General features: G+C 36.7%; 1 protein-coding gene across 1 annotated transcript in view; it reads right to left on the minus strand.

Annotated features, from left to right (window-relative positions):
* Positions 1-19,382, minus strand: part of LOC131432815 (cleavage and polyadenylation specificity factor subunit 4) — a 78,227-nt gene extending 58,845 nt beyond the window's left edge. Inside the window, exons 1-2 of the mRNA XM_058599347.1 lie at positions 19,219-19,382; positions 18,636-19,162 (exon numbers count right to left, since the gene is read on the minus strand). Of these exons, the coding sequence (XP_058455330.1) occupies positions 18,636-19,162; positions 19,219-19,321 (630 nt within the window). The 5' untranslated portion in view covers positions 19,322-19,382. The remainder of the gene's footprint in view (positions 1-18,635; positions 19,163-19,218) is intronic.
* Between the last annotated feature and the right edge of the window lie 1,495 nt (positions 19,383-20,877).

Genomic DNA, 20,877 nt, shown 5'->3' on the forward strand with positions numbered 1-20,877 from the left:
AAAGAGATGACGCAGCATTTTGAGGTATTTGAAACCATTTTGCTGATTTTACACCAATTAGTTAAATTATCTAAAAGTTCTTGTACGTACTCTGAGTCAGCTACAGATTTGATCATATGAAATATTTGAAGGTCATCGACGAACGATAGTTTCATACACTTGATCGAAAAATTTAGATCGTTGAGATATAGTAAAATATAAACGGTCCAATGCGATTTCCTTGAGGAACTCCAGAGGTTACAGTAACTGGTGATGTTGTACAGTCTCTTATTTTCACTATCATTTCACGACCAGTTAGATATGATCGAAGCCAATTTGAATATGATCCATTTAATCCAAGTCTATTCAACTTGTAGTTTGTTATGTTATGATTGATTTTGTCGAACACAGCAGAGAAATCGGTGTTTATAAAATTACTTGTAGACGTGCTTGTAAAGAACATATGATTAAGGAAATTTAGGTTACTAAATTTGTGGAAGTTGAACGCTTTGGCATGAATCCATGCTGAGTCTCAGATATGCAACCAGAGCAACTATGTGTAATTAAATTCAGAATTATATTAATTTCAAACAACTTCGATACAGCGCAGAAAGCAGCAATTCCACGATGGTTAGATACTATACCCTTGTTACTTATTTTGTCGTGAATACGACTTACTTTACTACGGGGGGCCTTTTCTAAATTTACACTGAACAAGAATAGATAGAACTTAATCATGAATATCTCTTGTTGTACTAATCCCAACAACATTTTTTTCTTCATGCTATAGAAAATATCATATGATTAGCAAATTGTGATAAAATTTTCAGTAGCATTAAATAACCACAAATAACTCGAAATCATAGTTTTCTAAAATGTTTGGTATCAACGAGTATCAAAGTGAAAAACTCTTGAGGCTTGTTTGTTTTTCTCGTGTTCGGACGACGGTTTTGATGCAGTTCTCGTGGTACCTCTCAGTAAATTATATATTTAATTAGTAAAGAACTTTTTGATACTTTTTCCATAGAAATTCTTGCTCTGGAAATTAAGAACCTTCCATTTCAGATATCAAAAAGTGTGAAGAGACACCATGTCAACTTTTGTTAACCGGAACACATGGAATTTCTTCCATATTTCAGAAGAAAAAAAAATCCAGAACGCAAAGAGCAATTGAAAATGTTGGATGGTGGAACCAACAAACTTTTAGAACAATTTCTTATCACCACGGATGGAATCCTGTCGGGTCCAGCACTAGATGAACGTTTTAACTTTTTCTTCTCCGCTTCTTATCTTGTCCAACTTCGCTTCGTACGCCTGTCGTGCAAATTTTGCTTTAAGAATGAGATTTTCATCACAAACAAAATTTGTGATAATATTATCGAAAAATAGCATTCCATTAATAAAGTTATTTGCATTATTGAATGTGTTTTCACTGAGACGATATCTTCCATCAGACATCAATATCTTTGAGTGCGAAAAGCTTCTTTCGATTTCCGCTTTAGAATGGGACAACGCAAGTACATATATCGAAATGTTTTTGTAATTCCTGGTAACAGCCTAGCTTAAATAGCGATATGTACCACTCGAGATTGGAGAGTATAAAATCGAAGTTTTGTCCACTAAAGGAAATATTTTCTAGAGCCGCATCCTCGTAAAATTTGGTTTTATCAAATTCACAATTTCGGTCAGTTTGATCTGCTGGCTCGATTGCTGAAACGTTCCCCATCTTTAATTTTTTGGGGTTTCGAAAAACTCACAAGCTTCAAAAATATGTAAGAAACCGTTTATTCTCGAACAAATACCTCACAAGTCTGAAATAATGTTACTTGCAATTCGCGCGAAATCCGCGCCATCGCATCAAAATCTGACCAAAAACCGCGCGAAATCCGCGAAAATCGCGAAACCCGCGAAATCCGCGCGACCGTAACAACCCTGCCCATGTCAACACCAGCCAATCAGAACGCGTTCTGAGGAAGAGAACAAAATATCTGCTGCTGTACAACAAATTGTTCGAGAAAAAATGTTCCGAAAAGTGGTGAATATCGTAGTGAGTTCCTCAATTTGGTCCTTCTGAATGCTAGAAACGAATCACTACAGCATATTGATAGTTGCTTTCAATAAATTATGCTAATCCGAAATGAAATAATCGACATTAAAATTCTGTATGCGGCTATTTTTATAGCCGTTAGGACCGCCCATTAGTGCAAAAGCTACAAACGAAATCACGCAAAAGAAAGCTCCTAACAAAAATTTAATCAGTTTGGATTCTATCGCCAATGCGAGCAGATGTATTTTGTGCCGTCTGCAAAGCTAGTTTCGCTTCCGACAAGAGCGATTACGTCACAGCTGCCAGTCATTTCGATGAATGAAAAAGCAACGGTGGAGAGCATTACACGAAATGAGCCGTTCTAATGGCTCGAAAAGTTTTCTGAAGAACTATTAGGATTTGTTGTTCGCAAATTGAAAGGAAATATCCTCAGTTTAGTGCAAATCTAGAACAGTTTGGTTAGATTTTTGCACTTTTCGCTGTGTGAAATTCACAGTAATCGAGATCAAGTGAAACCTTCTGTGTTTTTGCGAAAAATGTTCCAGAATTCCTTGAGAACTACGCAATTTGACCCTTCTGAATGCTAGAAACGAATCCCTACAGCATATTGATAGTTTCTTTCAATAAATTATGCAAATCCGAAATGAAATAATCGACATTAAAATTCTGTATGCGGCTATTTTTATAGCCGTTAGGACCGCCCATTAGTGAAAAAGCTACAAACGAAATCACGTAAAAGAAAGCTCCTAACAAAAATTGAATCAGTTTGGATTCTATCGCCAATGCGAGCAGATGTACGGAACCACCCGCGATACCATTTCAACCAGAATATTAGTTGATTTTCTGAATTCGATTGATTAAAATTTGGTACAACTAATCGATTGTTGTTTCAACTAAACTGTCGTTTTTGTTTTTCGATTAGCAGAAACGATGGTTGAAACAACTAATTTAACTGTTTGAAAAAAATGCTGTCAATTAGTGAGGACACATACCTTTCAATTTCAACAAATATTTTAGTTGAAATAACTTGAAACAAAATTCTGTTAGTTGAAAAATAAATCGGGTTTATTTGTTCTAGACATTGCAAATAGTTGAATCAACTCGAACGATGTTATTGATTTGCGAAAATAATCAAAATAACAGATCGGCTGAAAAGTTCGTATCGTTTCTATGAGAGGGCGCCACTAGAATTAAATCCATACCATTTTCAGTTTGTACCAACCTTCAAAAGATACGTGTATAAATTTGACAGCTGTCTGATTATTAGTTTGTGAGATATTGCATTTTGAGTGAAGCAACTTTTGTTATTGTGAAAAAAATGGAAAAAAAGGATGTGTTGATGAAACACTACTTTTTGATGAAAAAAAGTGCCGCCGATACCAAAAAATGGCTTGATGAGTGTTATCCAGACTCTGCACCGGGCGAAGCAACAATTCGTAAGTGGTTTGCAAAATTTCGTACTGGTCATATGAGCACCGAAGACGATGAACGCAGTGGACGTCCAAAAGAGGCTGTTACCGATGAAAACGTGAAAAAATCCACAAAATGATTTTCAATGACCGTAAAGTGAAGTTGATCGAGATAGCTGACACCCTAAAGATATCAAAGGAACGTGTTGGACATATTATTCACGAATATTTGGATATGAGAAAGCTTTGTGCAAAATGGGTGCCACGTGAGCTCACAATTGATCAAAAACAAAAACGAATTGATGATTCTGAGCAGTGTTCGGAGCTGTTATATCGAAATAAAACCGATTTTTTTTCGTCGATATATAACAATGGACGAAACATGGCTCCATCACTTCACTCCGGAGTCCAATCGACAGTCAGCTGAGTGGACTGCACGCGATGAACCGAACCCAAAGCGTGGAAAGACTCAACAATCGGCCGGTACGGTTATGGCGTCTGTATTTTGGGATTCGCATGGTATAATTTTCATCGACTATTTTGAAAAGGGAAAAACTATCAACAGTGACTATTATAAATCGTTATTAGAGCGTTTGAAGGACGAAATTTCAAAAAAACGGCCTCATTTGAAGAAGAAAAAAGTTTTGTTTCATCAAGACAATGCACCGTGTCACAAGTCGATGAAAACCATGCTGAAATTGAACGAATTGGGCTTCGAATTGCTCCATCATCCACCGTATTCTCCAGATTTGGCCCCCAGTGAGTTTTTCCTGTTCTCAGACCTCAAGAGAATGCTCGCTGGTAAAAAATTTAGAAGCAATGAAGAGGTAATCGCTGAAACTGAGGCCTATTTTGAGGCAAAGGACAAATCGTACTACAAAAATGGTATCGAAAAGTTGAAAGATCGCTATAATCGCTGTATCGCCTCTGATGGCAATTATGTTGAATAATAAAAACGAATTTTGGCAAAAAAATGTGTGTTTCTATTAAACGATACGAACTTTTCAGCCGAACTGTTATACCTGACCTAAAATGAGCATTGAAAGATGATGCCTTCAAACGGGTGCACTGATAATTTTAGTCAATTTATATGAGCTTGTGTGCAGCAACCGTTGGGAATTGGAATTTTGCGACGGCAATTCAAACGCGCCATTCAAACGCGCCATTCAAACGCAGTTCGTTTTGTGTGTTTGAAACCCTTCGTTCCTGTTACTTTTATAAATTAAATTCATGTCAAAAAGCGTTTTATTGCTAATGCATGAACATCATCTTCGGTATCAAACAGCTGGAAGTAAAACAGTCTGCTGGAAGTAAATCAATGATCGAATTTGAAGCATAAAATTTTTGCGCATACCTGAAAGATTACGAGATGATCATTCATTAACATTTTCTAATTTGTCACCAAATCTTTTTCATCTTAAACAAGGTTAACTTTATCACAACACCTCTGTTAGATAAACACTTGTTATGGAATCATAAATTTCTCAAATCAAATGAAAACAATTTCACCAAACGCTTGTTGTTGCTTTCGCATAGCGATTATTTTTTTGCTTTCAATTGTCTCCGGCATTTGACAGCATTCAAAACAACATATTTTTCAACTACTTGAATATATGCAAATCAAAAACCATATTGGTTGAATTAAAAAGAAATTAGTTAAATCAACTATCGTAAAAATCAAAAACTGCGATATCGCAATTTTATGATCGAAGGGTTCTCCGTGCATGGATGAAAAAGCAACGGTGAAGAGCATTACACGAAATCAGCCGTTCTAATGGCTCTAAAAGTTTTCTGAAGAACTATTAGGATTTGTTGTTCACAAATCGAAAGGAAATATCCTCAGTTTAGTGCAAATCTAGAACAGTTTGGTTAAATTTTTGCACTTTTAGTTGTGTGAAATTCACAGTAATCGAGATCAAGTGAAACCTTCTGTGTTTTTGCGAAAAATGTTCCAGAGTTCGTGGAGAACTACGTAATTTGACCCTTCTGAATGCTAGAAACGAATCCCTACAGCATATTGATAGTTTCTTTCAATAAATTATGCTAATCCGAAATGAAATAATCGACATGAAAATTCTGTATGCGGCTATTTTTATAGCCGTTAGGACCGCCCATTAGTGAAAAAGCTACAAACGAAATCACGTAAAAGAAAGCTCCTAACAAAAATTGAATCAGTTTGGATTCTATCGCCAATGCGAGCAGATGTATTTTGTGCCGTCTGCAAAGCTAGTTTCGCTTCCGACAAGAGCGATTACGTCACAGTAGCCAGTCATTTCGATGGATGAAAAAGCATCGGTAGAGAGCATTACAAAAAATCAGCCGTTCTAATGGCTCTAAAAGTTTTCTGAAGAACTATTAGGATTTGTTGCTCGCAAATCGAAAGGAAACATCCTCAGTTTAGTGCAAATCTAGAACAGTTTGGTTAGATTTTTGCACTTTTCGCTGTGTGAAATTCACAGTAATCGAGATCAAGTGAAACCTTCTGTGTTTTTGCGAAAAATGTTCCAGAGTTCGTAGATAACTACGTAATTTGACCCTTCTGAATGCTAGAAACGAATTCCTACAGCATATTGATAGTTTCTTTCAATAAATTATGCTAATCCGAAATGAAATAATCGACATGAAAATTCTGTATGCGGCTATTTTTATAGTCGTTAGGACCGCCCATTAGTGAAAAAGCTACAAACGAAATCACGTAAAAGAAAGCTCCTAACAAAAATTGAATCAGTTTGGATTCTATCGCCAATGCGAGCAGATGTATTTTGTGCCGTTTGCAAAGCTAATTTCGCTTCCGACAAGAGCGATTACGTCACAGCTGCCAGTCATTTGCATGGATGAAAAAGCAACGGTGAAGAGCATTACACGAAATCAGCCTCTCTAATAGCTCTAAAAGTTTTCTGAAGAACTATTAGGATTTGTTGTTCGCAAATCGAAAGGAAATATCCTCAGTTTAGAGCAAATCTAGAACAGTTTGGTTAGATTTTTGCACTTTTCGCTGTGTGAAATTCACAGTAATCGAGATCAAGTGAAGCCTTCTTTGTTTTTGCGAAAAATGTGGAAAAGGAGAATGCTTGCATAATTCATACAATTGATCAACTAATTGATATTCGGAAGTGTTAAGGAACATGTCAGTTGTTTTCGTATTCACGACATCCAGTTATGTCTCTGACATTACCCACCCGCCTTTTTTTGCAGAAGTTTTCAAAATGTATTTCATGTGAAAAAAAATTTTCAAAATTTTCGAATTTTTTTTAATCGCACTTACAATTTTGGTACAACTCTAGATTTTACATCAAAAAGCCCTGGGCTTTGGATGATGAGCTACAGGACGCGTAACCCCGCTTGGTGGATGGGGGTGGGAGTCAATTTACAATTCGCGTATTGACAAAGTCGGACCATACTGATATCGATCCGTTCGCTTATAAATGTAAAAGATAAAAATTATTATGTTGTCTGGATCGATCACGGAGTGGACAGGACTAATAATGCTTGAAATTGACAATAGGTCATTAGGTGGTTTCGAGCATTCGTATGCCTGGAATTGGTCACCAATTTGAATTATTTTGATCCAGTTGGGATGAATATTAATATATCATATTCGTCCTGAGCTTGGTGAATTTAATTCTAAAAGGAGGAGTAAATTGATATCTTATGAACCGTTTAAGAACTTTCAAACCTTTCCGATCCGGCTCGGTATCGGTACGGCGAAACTGATTAATCAGATGTGAATACACTCTCAAATCGGGAAAGGTTTGAATGTTTTTTTTTTTATTCAAGAATATAATGTTTAAGGCACACTGCTTAAGCTCTAAGATGCCAAGGGCTTTTACTAATTTAAAATTTACGACTAACTTAAAACTAGGGTTGTATCATTAAGTAATGTCATATTTGGGTCGCAGTGGTTGACTTTGGCAGATCCAGCCTTCATGTGGTGATCGGCCGGTGATCTGAATATTTCATGAGAGTCTTCCATATGGCGTTGGTGAATATTCATATTGGCCGCATTCTTCGGTCCGTGTGGGTCCGCGGGAAACACCCCCAGGTTACGAATACCCGGCGGGTGGAAAGGTTTGAATGTACTTAGATTTCTCCAACTTTGACACAGAGGTCACCTTCTAACTAAGAGTGTGAGATGTGTGTTTCTGGAAGAGAACGGTTCACGTGGACCATTTCATCCAATCACACCTAGTATTTCTTCACGAAATACATGTAGTTCTTGTTTCCTGGATGCGTGCTCAACACTAGAAGGCCCAAAACTTAGTTTAGACCTAAATTGCTCAAAAGCAGTCAACATGATTGGAAGAGAGAAAGTCAATAATATAAACTGTGACAGAATAAATAAAAGCTAGTGCAGTGTGTCTAAGTGCATATATTGTTAAATAAAGAATTAAAACAGTTCACAGAATTTCAAGCAATCTTTCCATTGTTTACATATTGTGACTTTCCTGGGCAATCTAGTGTTAAATGCACATCCTCACATTACACTAAGGTCTCTTTTTACACGGTTTTTTTCGCACGGTTTTTTTATACACGGCTTTTTTTACACGGATTCCGGAATTAACACGGTTTTTATTTACACGGTTTTCGCAATTAACACGGTTTCTGATGAGAGTTTAAAAGGAACTGTCATTTGTTTTTTTGAGAAAAATTTTAAATAGGGAACAGGTTGTCTGTAAGAAAACGATTATGAGAGTTAATTTTAAGTTTGAAAGTTAACTAAAATTATTCATTCAACCATTCACGGGAGTATTGACTGTCGTTCCATAAAATGAATAATCAGTTTTCAGATCTTGAACCCCTGTCGTAAATTACACGACAACGTCTCTTCCGCTCAGTTGTGGTGTATGATGTCAGCATCGTCATTGATATCATCGAGAATTTCGGAGCGTTGAAGAACTTTACTTCAACTCTTCATCATATCGAGCAATACAGTATTTCATACCCATTTGAATGATATAGCTCTAGTAGTATTATGATTTACGCCGATGAAATGAGTTGCTTCAGCATGACACATAGTTAACGCTCGTATCCGTACTGTATTTTACAGTAATGTACTGTATTTTCGACTCAAATACTGTGTACTGTTTTTTACCCTCAAATCTACTGTATTTTAATTCGTACTGTATTTTTACACTGTATTTTTCACACTCAAATTTAATACAGAATTTTAAATCTTCAACGCATCGAATTTCGATCTGTGGCAGTACAAGAGCAGTAACAACACGTAGCGAATGTTAATGAGAACACAACAACCACACACACAAATTTTTTCATTAATAATTCTTGTTCAGAGCGCGTCACAACAATCAAGCGAAACTTTGATGATTGAAAAAAGGAAAATGTCTCAACCAAAAAGAAAATATGGTCTAAATCAAAATCATTATCGAAAGCATCCGCTTCTCAAAAAATGTTATTACTTTCGCACATTTTTCAGTTTTTGGCGAATTTTAAAATTTTTAATTGAGTTTATGAATTTGCTTTGAACGATTTGTTTAGTCTTCTTAAGACGTAGAGCCGTATTGAGTAAGTTTTACATGATATGCGAATACAACTGTGTGATGAAAACCGCGAAAAAGCTACCGCATAGACTGTACTCGAACCCGAAAAAGTTCCTATCCTCCTAAATCGTTTTTCCAATTAAGCTATCCTGCATATGAAACATACAAAAAAAACGGACTAATTGAGGGCTGAAACACCTTGCGGAGGGATTATTATTGAGAAATGACTACAAATGAACGCCATAAGGCCCGAGCACAGCTGAACATGCTCGGTTCTTATGTTCAGTTAGGCTGTTTGTATGTGTGTCTCACATGCAGGATAATTTAATATGCAAAACGATTTACCCGTATTTGGCTTGCTACGGGTTCGAGTCCCATTTCTGCGGTGGCTTTTTCGCGGTTTTCATTACATAGTTGTATTCGTTTTTTAATCTGTTTTCCTCGTAAGATGCTGATCAAATTTATTTGCTTTTGTTTTTTATTCACTATTTTTAGAAAAATGCGTACTGTAAAATGTACTGTATTTTCAAAGTCGATGTACTGTATTTCCTTGATTTTTATGCCAAATGTACTGTTTTTCCTTTAAATAATATACGAGCGTTACACATAGTAATACCTTTTATAATTTGATTTATGTTCATCTCTATGAATTCTTCCCCTTTAATTCTGTCTCTGCGTGCATAGATCTTCATCCAATACCCATGTCTTTTCCTCAGTTTAGTTGAAAATGACTGTTAAGATCGTTAGTGTTTACTACACATCGCACCTTCGGAATTGAAAAGAACTGATTCTCAAGCTTGATTTGTAGTGAAAGTGTTTATTGGTGGTGTTACTAGCACTTTAGTCGAACGATCTAATTTGAAAGTATTATCGTTTTTTTTTTTGAAAACTGAATGCATTATACAGTAGACATGAGCCATTTATATTATTTTGCTTGTCGTACAACGCGTTTTCTAAGTATTCTAATTTTAATTTATCATCCAATGTGTTTTATTAAGTATGACTGGACCCTTCTCGTAACCTCTGGCTGTTTTTTAGATTTCCGTTTATATTGTGAATCAACAGTTACATTTTCACAGTTATGTGCACCTTGTATAAATTGGGGAGTACAAATAAACTTTTTTTCCCCTTCAAATTATCAAAAGTTACATTTTATCCAAAATAAAACAAACAAAAAATCAAATCTACGGTTTTTGGAATTATTACGTCAAATTTTCCACGGTTTTTTTTTGCACGGTTTCCGCAATTAAAACGGTTTTCTTTTACACGGATTTTTTTGACACGGTACGTAACCCCCGTGTAAAAAGAGACCTTAGTGTATATAATTTAACAAGCTTACTAACACCTGATTTTATTTTATTTTTATCACGAGAAACTATCAAAATAAAAGATTATAGACAAAAACGACATGGAGCGGAAAAATCCTAGGGTGCCACAGGAATACCAAAAGGAAATTGAAAACAAATCAAGAGCCCCAGTGAAACGACGAAAAACAGGTGTTTTCATGTAATAACTCATTTGATGACATATTAACTTTTGGTAAGTCACAATATTTCTATCTTTTTATTATTTAATTTTATTATTACTATTATTATTATTGTTGTTGTTATTGTATTATTATAAATATTATTGTTATTATTATTGTTGTGATTGTCACTATTATTATTTCTTATTGATATTATTATTGTTATAGTAATTATTATTATTTCTTTATTCTTGATAAATTATCAGCTTGAGATATGCAATGGGGAAAAGGAAATGTAACGCAACTTCGACAAAGATAGAAACAATCAGAGCAGATTAGAATGGATAGTGTTAGTTGACCAAACATATCTACATCTATTTAGGAACTCTTTATTTATGAGAATTTACGTACCGCATAAAAAAAACCGCATAACTCTGAAAATTCGAATAAAAAAAAACCGCATAACTCTGAAACTTCGCATAAAAAAACCGCATAACTCTGAAAATTCGCATAAAAGAAGTTGCGTAAAAAAAACCGCATAAAAAAAGATCGCATAAAAAAGACCTCAGTGTATAGGAAAGCAGGGCCAAGACCGAAGCGGATACAAAGCGAAATTTTCCAAAGTCTCATCGACGAGGACATTTAAGACACATAAGCAGTTGGCAGGATGACAAAATACTAATACGATACAGACGCACGACTCAATGATTGACTGATTACAGGGTGAAGCACACACTTCCTGCCCAAGTGACAAACTCTCTGGTGAACTTGCAATAGAAGATATTCGTATCTTTCGTTGCAAATTTATAACCGTAAAGGAATCTGTCGCTTGGGTTACATGCTGGAGAGAACCTATCAATGATAGGCCGGTTTCCTCCTTCGTTACTAGTGTTCATTTGGGCACAATAGCCTAGTTCGTCCGGTATGGAAAGTGTGGATCGTTGTAACCACCCCCCTCGGCCAGAGTAGCCCATAAAGGAAAAAAAAACTCTGGATTTTACATCAAAAATAAATCATTTATGAGTACATTACGCTGTTATTTTTTTTTTAGATTTTGAAAAATGTGGACGGGTATTATATCAGACTATTAAAAAATATCAATCGGAAAACCATGTGTCCCCATCAAATTGTCATCATCCGATGGAGACGCATGGTATTTTGCTCTAAAATCATATATCACATGCCCTTAGAACTAAACACCATGCGTTTCCATCTACAACTTGAGTTCAGGGGTTAAGAATGAATTTTCATAAGGAAGGATCGGTGAGAGAAACATGAAATAATAACTATATCTAGTAAAAAATCTAAAGGACAATTAAATTATAGTTCTTTTGAAGAAAAAAGCATTCCTAGATACCAAGCGCAAAATCAAGGAAAATTCGAAACCAAGCGATATCTAAAAAACTATCAGTTTTAAGGTAAAATGTTCGTCGACATTCTGTATCACATGGTATGAATAGCCAAGTTGCCTGAAACTGCTCAACAAGACAGCTAAAGTCAAACGGCTTGAGCTCATAAAGACGGATTAATCAAACTGAGATCGGACTGACAGTAAATCCGTCGAAACAAAATGTACGAGAGGGAAAGGCTTTAAAATATAACATCTTTCCACTCCAAAAATGGTGCGTGGCGACGATATCGTGGTGGTTCATGAATTCGTGTATTCATTCATTTATGACCGCGGAAAAGAAAAGTAACACGTCACCATAAGAAATTAATCAACGGCGTATAAACCAAGGTTTTCAACAGCTGCTTGGAGATCCACCTATCATACGTACAGATAAAATTGGACAGCTACGATCGGCTGGACATGTCATCAGGATAACAGACGGCAAACATTTGATAATGGTTCTTGAATGTGATTCGGAAGGCTCAAGAAAAAGAGAAGCATAGCGAGCAAGTGGAATCAAATGGAGGCAAAGAGTGGTCATACTCTGAGCTGTATGGAGACGACTTCTAGATGCATAATAAACGGGCTTGAGCTGATACGTGAGAAAAGTACTCCACGAAACAACAGAAATAGAAAAATTCGAATTCGATTAACTAAGCGTTTGAAATTCAATTTTTATACATAGCTCAGTTTCTCATTCATTCTTAGTTAATACATTCATTCTTTCGATTAAAACAATAAAACAATACGATTTTCCGAAACGAAAAGGGGTCCTCTTCAGGAAATAACAAAAAACCTGTTTTAATCCACCTAGTGAAACATAGAGATTGTTTGTGCATAACATACAGAATAAAACAGTGCTTTGATTGCGTAGGTCATCCTTAAGAAAACGGAGTGGGTTCACTATTATATGCACCTCCGGCAACGGAACCCGAAAACCGATATAATCGAAGTACGGCCACCAACTAACATGACGTACAAACTCTACTAGTTTTTATTCATGTTTTTAGATTTTATACAATTTTGCCATCGCACTTTAAACAAAGATTTAAATTTTTGTTATATTCGAAAATATGCAGCAATTTTTGGTTGGACCATGAGACCTTTCATTTGACCCTAAGATCGGGAACGGTTTTGAGTCCAGTTTACAACATTTTTTACGGTTTTCGTTCCGCCAGTTTGAGTGACGGTGTACAATATTGAACACACTTTACCCTATAACTCCGGAACCGGAAGTCGGATCCTTATAAAGTTCAGGAATTCCGTATGGGACCAGAAGACCTTTCATTTGAATCTAAGTTTATGGAAATCGGTCAAACCATCGCTGAGAAAAGTGAGTGAGATCTATTTTTGTATATATGACCACTATTTCCGGTACTTCCGGAACCGAATACCGGGAACCAGGATAGCCGAAATCGGTTTGATTAGTTGCCTAATGATAATGACTATAGATTTGTGTAGTTTTGAGACCCGTTTAGAAAATTTTTTACGTTTTTTGTTTCGCCGGTTTGAGTGACGGTGTACAATATTGAACACACTTTAGCCTATAACTCCGGAACCGGAGGTCGGATCCGGATGAAATTTAGGAATTCTGTATGGAACCGTGAGATCTTTCATTTGAATCTAAGTTCGTCAAAATCGGTTCAGCCATCACCGCGAAAACCTAGTGAGATTATCTGACATTTGTGTATACACATACGAGCCTCGACCTGGAAGGATTCGTAGTGTTAGTAGAATCGTAGCCTAGCCATGCAATGGTTCTGTACACTCTGAATCGTTTGCGAAGTCTGTTGAAATAGAAGGTCAAATTCCACTACAGGAGTGTAACACCAAGGTTTGCTTGTATACACATACATACACACACACACAGATACACACACAGACACACACTCGGTGGAAAGTGAGCGAGGAATATACACATAGCGATCACCATGCGATACACTATTGCATCGGCCAACGAATCCCTGCGGCGACACGGAGAAGGATTACCGATGGGCGAAAGTGGAAGACGAAAACCTTTTACAAGGACCTCTTTATTGAGGCAATTCGACCGGACGGCGGCGTCGATAACATCGATGCGACCGAACTTAAAAGAAAAATGGTGATGGCTTGCGACACCCCAATGCTGCGAAAATCGGAACCAACAAATAGCCGCCTCCCAGCTCACTGGTGGAACGAGACGCTCAGTACGTTACAAGCTGCTTGCCTCAGAGTCAAGAGGCGGGCCCAGAGAGCAAGGACGGAAACAGACATAGAAGAACGCAAGTCGGTTTTTCGGGAAGCCCGGTTCGCTTTCAAACGGGAGATTAAGCGTACACACTTAAAACCATTTCTTGAGCTCGGCATAATAAAATGCCGAAACTGATCAGCAACACGTAAATTTGCTGATTGCTCAGTAATCAATACGCATGTTTCTGAACTTCGTTAAATGCATTCACTGATATTTCGGTAAAATGCTTCACTTTGCCGAAATTTGGCATAATTGCTTGCTGAATTTATCAGTAAACAACAGATATGCCGACATCAGCAGAGACGTTTGCCGAGATTTCGGAATATGCGCTAGCTGTTGCCGAGATTCAGCACGACAGCTGTCATTTATTGCCACGTTACATTTTCGCTACGCATTGTGCGATTATTTTCTGATGAAATTCTCGAGTGAAAAAATGGATAATCTTCGAAGAAGCGTGGAACCACTTACAAGTAAAAATATTGAATAAATATAGTGACATGTTTCGCTTTATAAAAAGCGACTTTATCAGAGCACTCGCGATTATAAGGGAAAAGCACCCAACACGGGGCTCAAAGCGTCCTCGAGACAAAACTTTGGAGGATAAGCGAAAAAATAACCCCAGGCATGGAATAATGCAATAGATCAAAGTAAGTAACAATACCGTATATGCATCATTAAATATTGAACATTTTTGTAAGCCAAAAATCAATATATATTTTTATTTTCATATTTCCAGCTCGACTCAAGGTGGTCGCATCTGGAAACGCCGCTTTTTTTTATGCTACATGTTTTCAGGTAGAGGCTTTCAGCACAACTGGCAACAAATTTGTAAGCCTCCTTAAAGTGTTATTAAAATGAATTTTTGATCCTGAATGGCGTGTTTATTATGTTGAGAAATTACAAACAAAATTAATTGACTAGATTTTTAATTACTGATGATTCGGTAATTTATTTTTTTCATTTTTTCGTTTTATTGGATTGCCGAATATTCAGTGAACGTTTCACTAAGCAAACAGTAAATCTTATGCTGACGATTTCGGCAATATTTGACGTTTGTCAAATTTTAAGGTGCCGAGACGCTCAGTAATTTTATTTTTGCCGAGATGATTGCTGATTACTCGGCTGTGCGAATCTCGGCATTTTTTTGCCGAGACTCAGCTAAAAAATTTAAGTGTGTAGCAAATCAAATTGCTACAAGAGACTGTGTCGAGAAGCAGACGCCAATCCCTGGGGGGACGCGTATCGAGTTGTGGTGGCGAAAATCAAGGGTCCGTCCACCGCAGCTGAAATGTACCCGAACAAGTTGAAAGAGATCGCAGAGTACCGTTAAGATCGTCGAAGCACCAGTGCACCGGAAGCCATCCTCCAACCGGCATCATTGGATCGACTCAGGCATCCTTATGGTCGGGCCGTGGACGGGTACCGGATGCGCCGGTTGCGGGAGAATTTTTTTTGCTCCGGGACTCTCCGTCGGTGTAGGCTAGATCCATCGTCGGAGATCAGTCGAGTAGTCTGACGCGACGTAGCGGCATTGGGTCGTCGAGGCGTCAAAGGTGGATCGAATGGTATACGACACTTGGCCCCTAGTCGGTTTTTCAAGTGATTGCATAACCTTTCTATTAGAGAAAGGCAAAACTGAAAATATTAAGCTTAAAAGAACATGTTTGTATAGAAAATCGACGATGCGAATTGATACGTTTTTTGGGTCTCCGGGACTTGCTGCAGGTGCTTCGACTTGATTTCTATCTAGTTTATAGTATTTCTTAGGACTGCTAATAGCCAACCTCGAGACCTCCAAACTATCCCGCGAGATGTTGAAGTTAGAAACGAATTACAACCGTCCGCTGGCACACATGTTCACTAATGCATTCCCTACATCATTTCTTGGTAAAACTAGCCAGGCGTGCGGGCGTGTGTAAATAACATAAGGAATAAAATTCTTTTATCATTACTCAATACTCAAGCCCTTAGCTCAAGTTGTAGATGGAAACGCAACGGCATGTGATACATGATTTTAGAACTGAATACCATGTGTCTCCACTGGAAGATGACAATTTGATGGAGACGCATGGTTTTCCGATTGATTTTCGTTTAAAGTCTGATTTTATACCCGTCCAAATTTTTTAAAATCTGAAAACATTACAGCGTAATGTACTCATAAATGGTTTATTTTTTATGTAAAATCTAGAGTGGTACCAAAACTGTAAGAGCGATTAAAAAAATTTGTTGAACTTTTTTTTCACATAAAATACACTTTGAAAAATTCTGAAAAAAAAAAAAAAAAAAAAAAAAAAAAAAACGTTTCCCATAATTCCTAAAATATTCCTGATTTTTTTCAATTTTTTTGCTAAAGAGGTTTTTGAAAAATTTGAATAAAATGAAAATTAGAAGAACCACCCTTACTCCACCAATATGGCAGTTACAGGGTTAAAATTTTGGGAAAATCATCTAAAATATAAACCCTTTCAAACAGCGTATATCAATTTTTGTTCTGTTTGGGGGCAGTTTTTATATGGAAACCCGGCTAAACCCTTTATTTTCGAATCTGATAGTGATTTGCAATCAAATTATAAATTTGTGTTTTGAATAAAACATTTAGAAAGCATAGCAGTCATAGTAAAATGCTGTTTTTTTCTGGCGAGCCTTCAAATATATGCGCGGTTCCAAGTTTTTACGCATTAAATTTTACATCTATAATGTAATTTATTAAGGCTGTGAACCATTTCGCGGTTAATTTTAACTTTTGGTTAAAATCTGACACTCGAGTGGTTAATTTGATGTTGTCAAAAATAACCCTGCTCGAGAGCATGGTTATTTTTGACAGATCGATAGTTATTTTCCAACACTGAAAAAAATCTCGCAATGAAAATTCTAATACTAATTCCTTAGTTGAAATTATTTCCAGTGGATAATAAACCCAAATAACTTTCCGTCCGTCAAATTTTGAAATGAGCCACAGTTTTAGTCAAATTTAACTACTCGACACCAAATAACCACTCAAGTGTCAGATTTTAACCAAAAGTTAAAATTAACCGTGAAATGGTTCACAGCCTAAAAATACGCCATTTATATTAAATGCATGATTTTATCAATGTAATAAATATGTAGACTATCGAAAACATGACAAAATTGAAAGAAAAATGCAACCTATTTTTCGCAGATACTACAGATCGGGCTGCTTTTTTTATTTGCACGAAGTTCAATTCCAAAATTTTATTTATTGACTTGAATAAAATTGATCTTGAGTACGATATTCATTTATTATTATAGCATTTGTCTTCTCTTTGATGCTTGGAATCTTCCTAAAAAAAATACCTGCGATGCCGACCTTCCGTTGCACAGGGAGCGCGTTCGTATACATTCGAGTGAAAACAAGAATGGCTTGCTCGCATTCGTTCGAAAGTATGTGTTCGTCGAATAGTAGATACTGACGTAAACAAGCATGATGATACAAAATCAGCAAAAAAAAAACAAGTCAAATAACAAATGATATTAAATATTCTTCATTATAACTTAAGTCTACCAGAACTGGTGTTCTAAAATTAGATTGGCGTTGTTCTTATGCATTGATTCGAACGTAAACGGTAATACAAATTTGGCATACTTTCAAGCGTATCGCATACGGCCGTATACAAGAATAAGGGTGATTATATTATATTGTATTATATTATATTATATTGTAATATGCTCAATTATATCGAAAACGGAGAGGGGCAGGGAGTGCATCAGGGTATCTTACAAGTGAATGACTGGATGATGGAGTGGATTGCCAACCTGAGTCACCTGGGGGAAGCTTAATGTTTCTCCCTGAAGGTCTGAAATGAGTAAGACGCACCCTTCTAACAAACAAACCATCAGGCGGGTATAAGCTGGTATAGCGAAATTCTTTATTATATGGCCGGATGCTCTTGCTGGAAGGCACCGAAACTTCAAAACCCATTTTGGTCTTCTTAACAGCAGTTATATGAAAGCTATCTGATAATCAAATTCATCTATTGTAAGTCTACCCGCATACACTGGTAATGCCTTGAACTGATGGTGGCTTCACACATACATACTGCCAAGACTAGAAGTAAATGGTATTGGCTTTAGGCTTCAGTACAAACAACGTACATAAATATTGTAAAAGAAATTAAGATATATCGACCGTCCCACGACAGAAGGGCCTAACTGCAAATGACATTTTCTCTTTGTTTACTTTCTCTTTCACGATTTACCGAACTGATTTTATATTTGACGCTTTACTCTTCGCAAAACTTTCTAAGTAAAATTACAAGCTTTCGATTTATATTGGAAACTTTAGAGAATTTGTAATAATGGCACCGTAATAATCAAGAGAAAGTAAACAAAGAGAGGCGCTCCTTTGCGATTAGGCCCTTTTGTCGTGGGACTATCGATGTGACAAACGAAGGAAATATGGAGTTGTCAGAAAGGGAAATGGTAATTGAAAATTAAAACTTGATACTGATTTCAAACTCTCTAAAGTAAAACATTATGATACTAGGATTGAAAGAAGTAGAATTATTATATAAATGAGCTTAATCTTATAGAGTATCCATTACCATAATCTATTTCAGCGTTTCGGTTTCGGTAATAGATAATAGATTGTGCACATACCTCTATAGGCATTTTTGGACAGTAACAAGCTTTATGACCAAGCTCTCCGCAATAGTGGCAGGTTGGAGGACGCTTAGGAAGTTGATCTTTTGTTTCCGGTGGCGGTGGTAGTTCAAATCTTGGATGCATGAACTTGCATGTAGATCCTTCGGGGCAAAATCCAGCTAAGTAAAAATTACACAAGACTCGTCTAACGTGTCGATGACGACAATTAGGACCATGGCGACAAAAGCCTCGATCGTACCATGGGCAATCCTTAATTTTACTTTCCGGATCGATATGAAGAAACGGACATTCCTTATTATGACATGCATTGAAACGAGAATAAAAATAACACTCGGGCATTTTGGTCATGTCATATTCATGTAAAAATTCACATTGATCCCCTTTTTTACACAAGCCTCGAAGCCAGTGTTTACACACGATAGTACGGTCACCACGGATGTGCCGAAAAGGGCAACCAGTTCCTTTTTCACATTCTGTTCCATCAGTCGAATTGAAAAACAAGCACACAGCAGCTGTTGATTCTAAAATATAGAAAATATGTTACAATGATGATTAGTTCTGCATAATACGAACTCACTGTCCATCCCGGGAAAAGGAAGAGGAAGAGCTCCAAATTGTTCATTCAAGTCCTTTTCTATTTTGAAGATTACATTTTCTACGTTAGATATCAGATAATCCATGATTAACAATTTGGGAAAAAAATCAAAAAGCAAAATCACAATCTCTACACGGTTAAAGTAAAATACCCATATATAAGTGCAGTACTTTAAACTGCACGCTTAGAAAAAGTTACTCAGAGTTTGAGTATTAGTTACTCATTTTCAAATGAGAAATGGAATCGTCAAAAATTGAGTAGTTACCATCAATGATAATGAGTAACTCTTACTCTAAATTTGAGTTTAACGCAAGAACTCGTTTTTATGTTACTATAGTGGTTTTCAGCTGGATATAGAATGCGACGGAATCGTCGCAGGATAGCGAAATAATGAGCGTCAGAACCACTGATGCCAGGTTTGCAGATTGGTATATAAATTTGCAATTTCGTTTGTTAGCAGACTTTGCAATTAAGCCGACTTGCTTGCAGATTTTCGAAATTTTTATAAACAATCGTCCATTTTAATGACTTTTGCTATTACTGTAGGGTTTTCGTTTGGTTTTTCGTTTGGTTTTTCGTCATACTTCTTAATATTGAGGTCGCATAGGACCATTTCTCATACGCAGACGCCTAAAATTTCACCTGGCATCACTGCCAGAAAATTGGACAGTTGTTTTAACCCCTTCGCTGTCTGTTGTATTGGAATTAACTAGCATTAGAGCCAAAAGAAAAATTAATCAGCTGTTGGATTGAGGCCAATTGCATTTTCAACTGGTAAAATTCCTTAGCGACAATTGTTATTTCATTGTTCATCGAAAGCATCATGTTCATCGAAAGCATATCTGTCAAAGACGACCAACTTTTTAGAGTAGACAAATAGCACAATCGAATAAAGCACGAGGTTTTGAAAACCAAGGCGTCGATTAATACAAAATATAAATGAAAAGGGAACAAACTAAGCACAAAATAACCATTATGTACGATTCAGATGATCCGTCTTCTTTTGTCACAGTCAATCTCCGTCACCGGCACCATCAACATCAATTACATGCATTCTTATGGAGCCATCCACACGTAACGTCACCGTCACGGAACGGCTTGACGGACGGAGCGTGTGAACGTTCCGGTAAAGAAAGTATTAAACTAAATTTGACGGAAGCTGACGTTCCGGTGGTGGTGACGGAAGGAGGCGGATCTTCTGAATGGTACATTATGTCAAATAAATAGCACACGCTTAAAAAATCCGTGCAAGTTGTAGCCGTAATCGGCCACATACGCATAATCAATATGAATTCATTATGACTGAAATTTTCTTAATATTATATAAAAAATTAGTCAATGTAACGGTCAATTTAAAAAACATTTTTTTCTGGCTTATGGTCTCGAAGGGGTTGAATCGATGCGAATGACAGTTTCGCTATCTTTGCGGCATTTTGTCGCTATTTTATCGCATCGCAATCTTTTCTAGCCGACAGCGAAAATCACTATATTCGCAAGATCAGTTTGAAAGGGGTACAAACCATTTGTAGCAACAGGTTCTATTTTTTGTTATACCGTTTTCGTTTATTGATCAGAGCAGCCCGAGAGCTGACCCAGAGTCGCCAAAACAACTTTTGATGAGTTTGTTTTAGCAACCTGGTG

The sequence above is a fragment of the Malaya genurostris genome, chromosome 2, assembly GCF_030247185.1.
Source record: "Malaya genurostris strain Urasoe2022 chromosome 2, Malgen_1.1, whole genome shotgun sequence".
Classification (NCBI taxonomy): domain Eukaryota; kingdom Metazoa; phylum Arthropoda; class Insecta; order Diptera; family Culicidae; genus Malaya; species Malaya genurostris.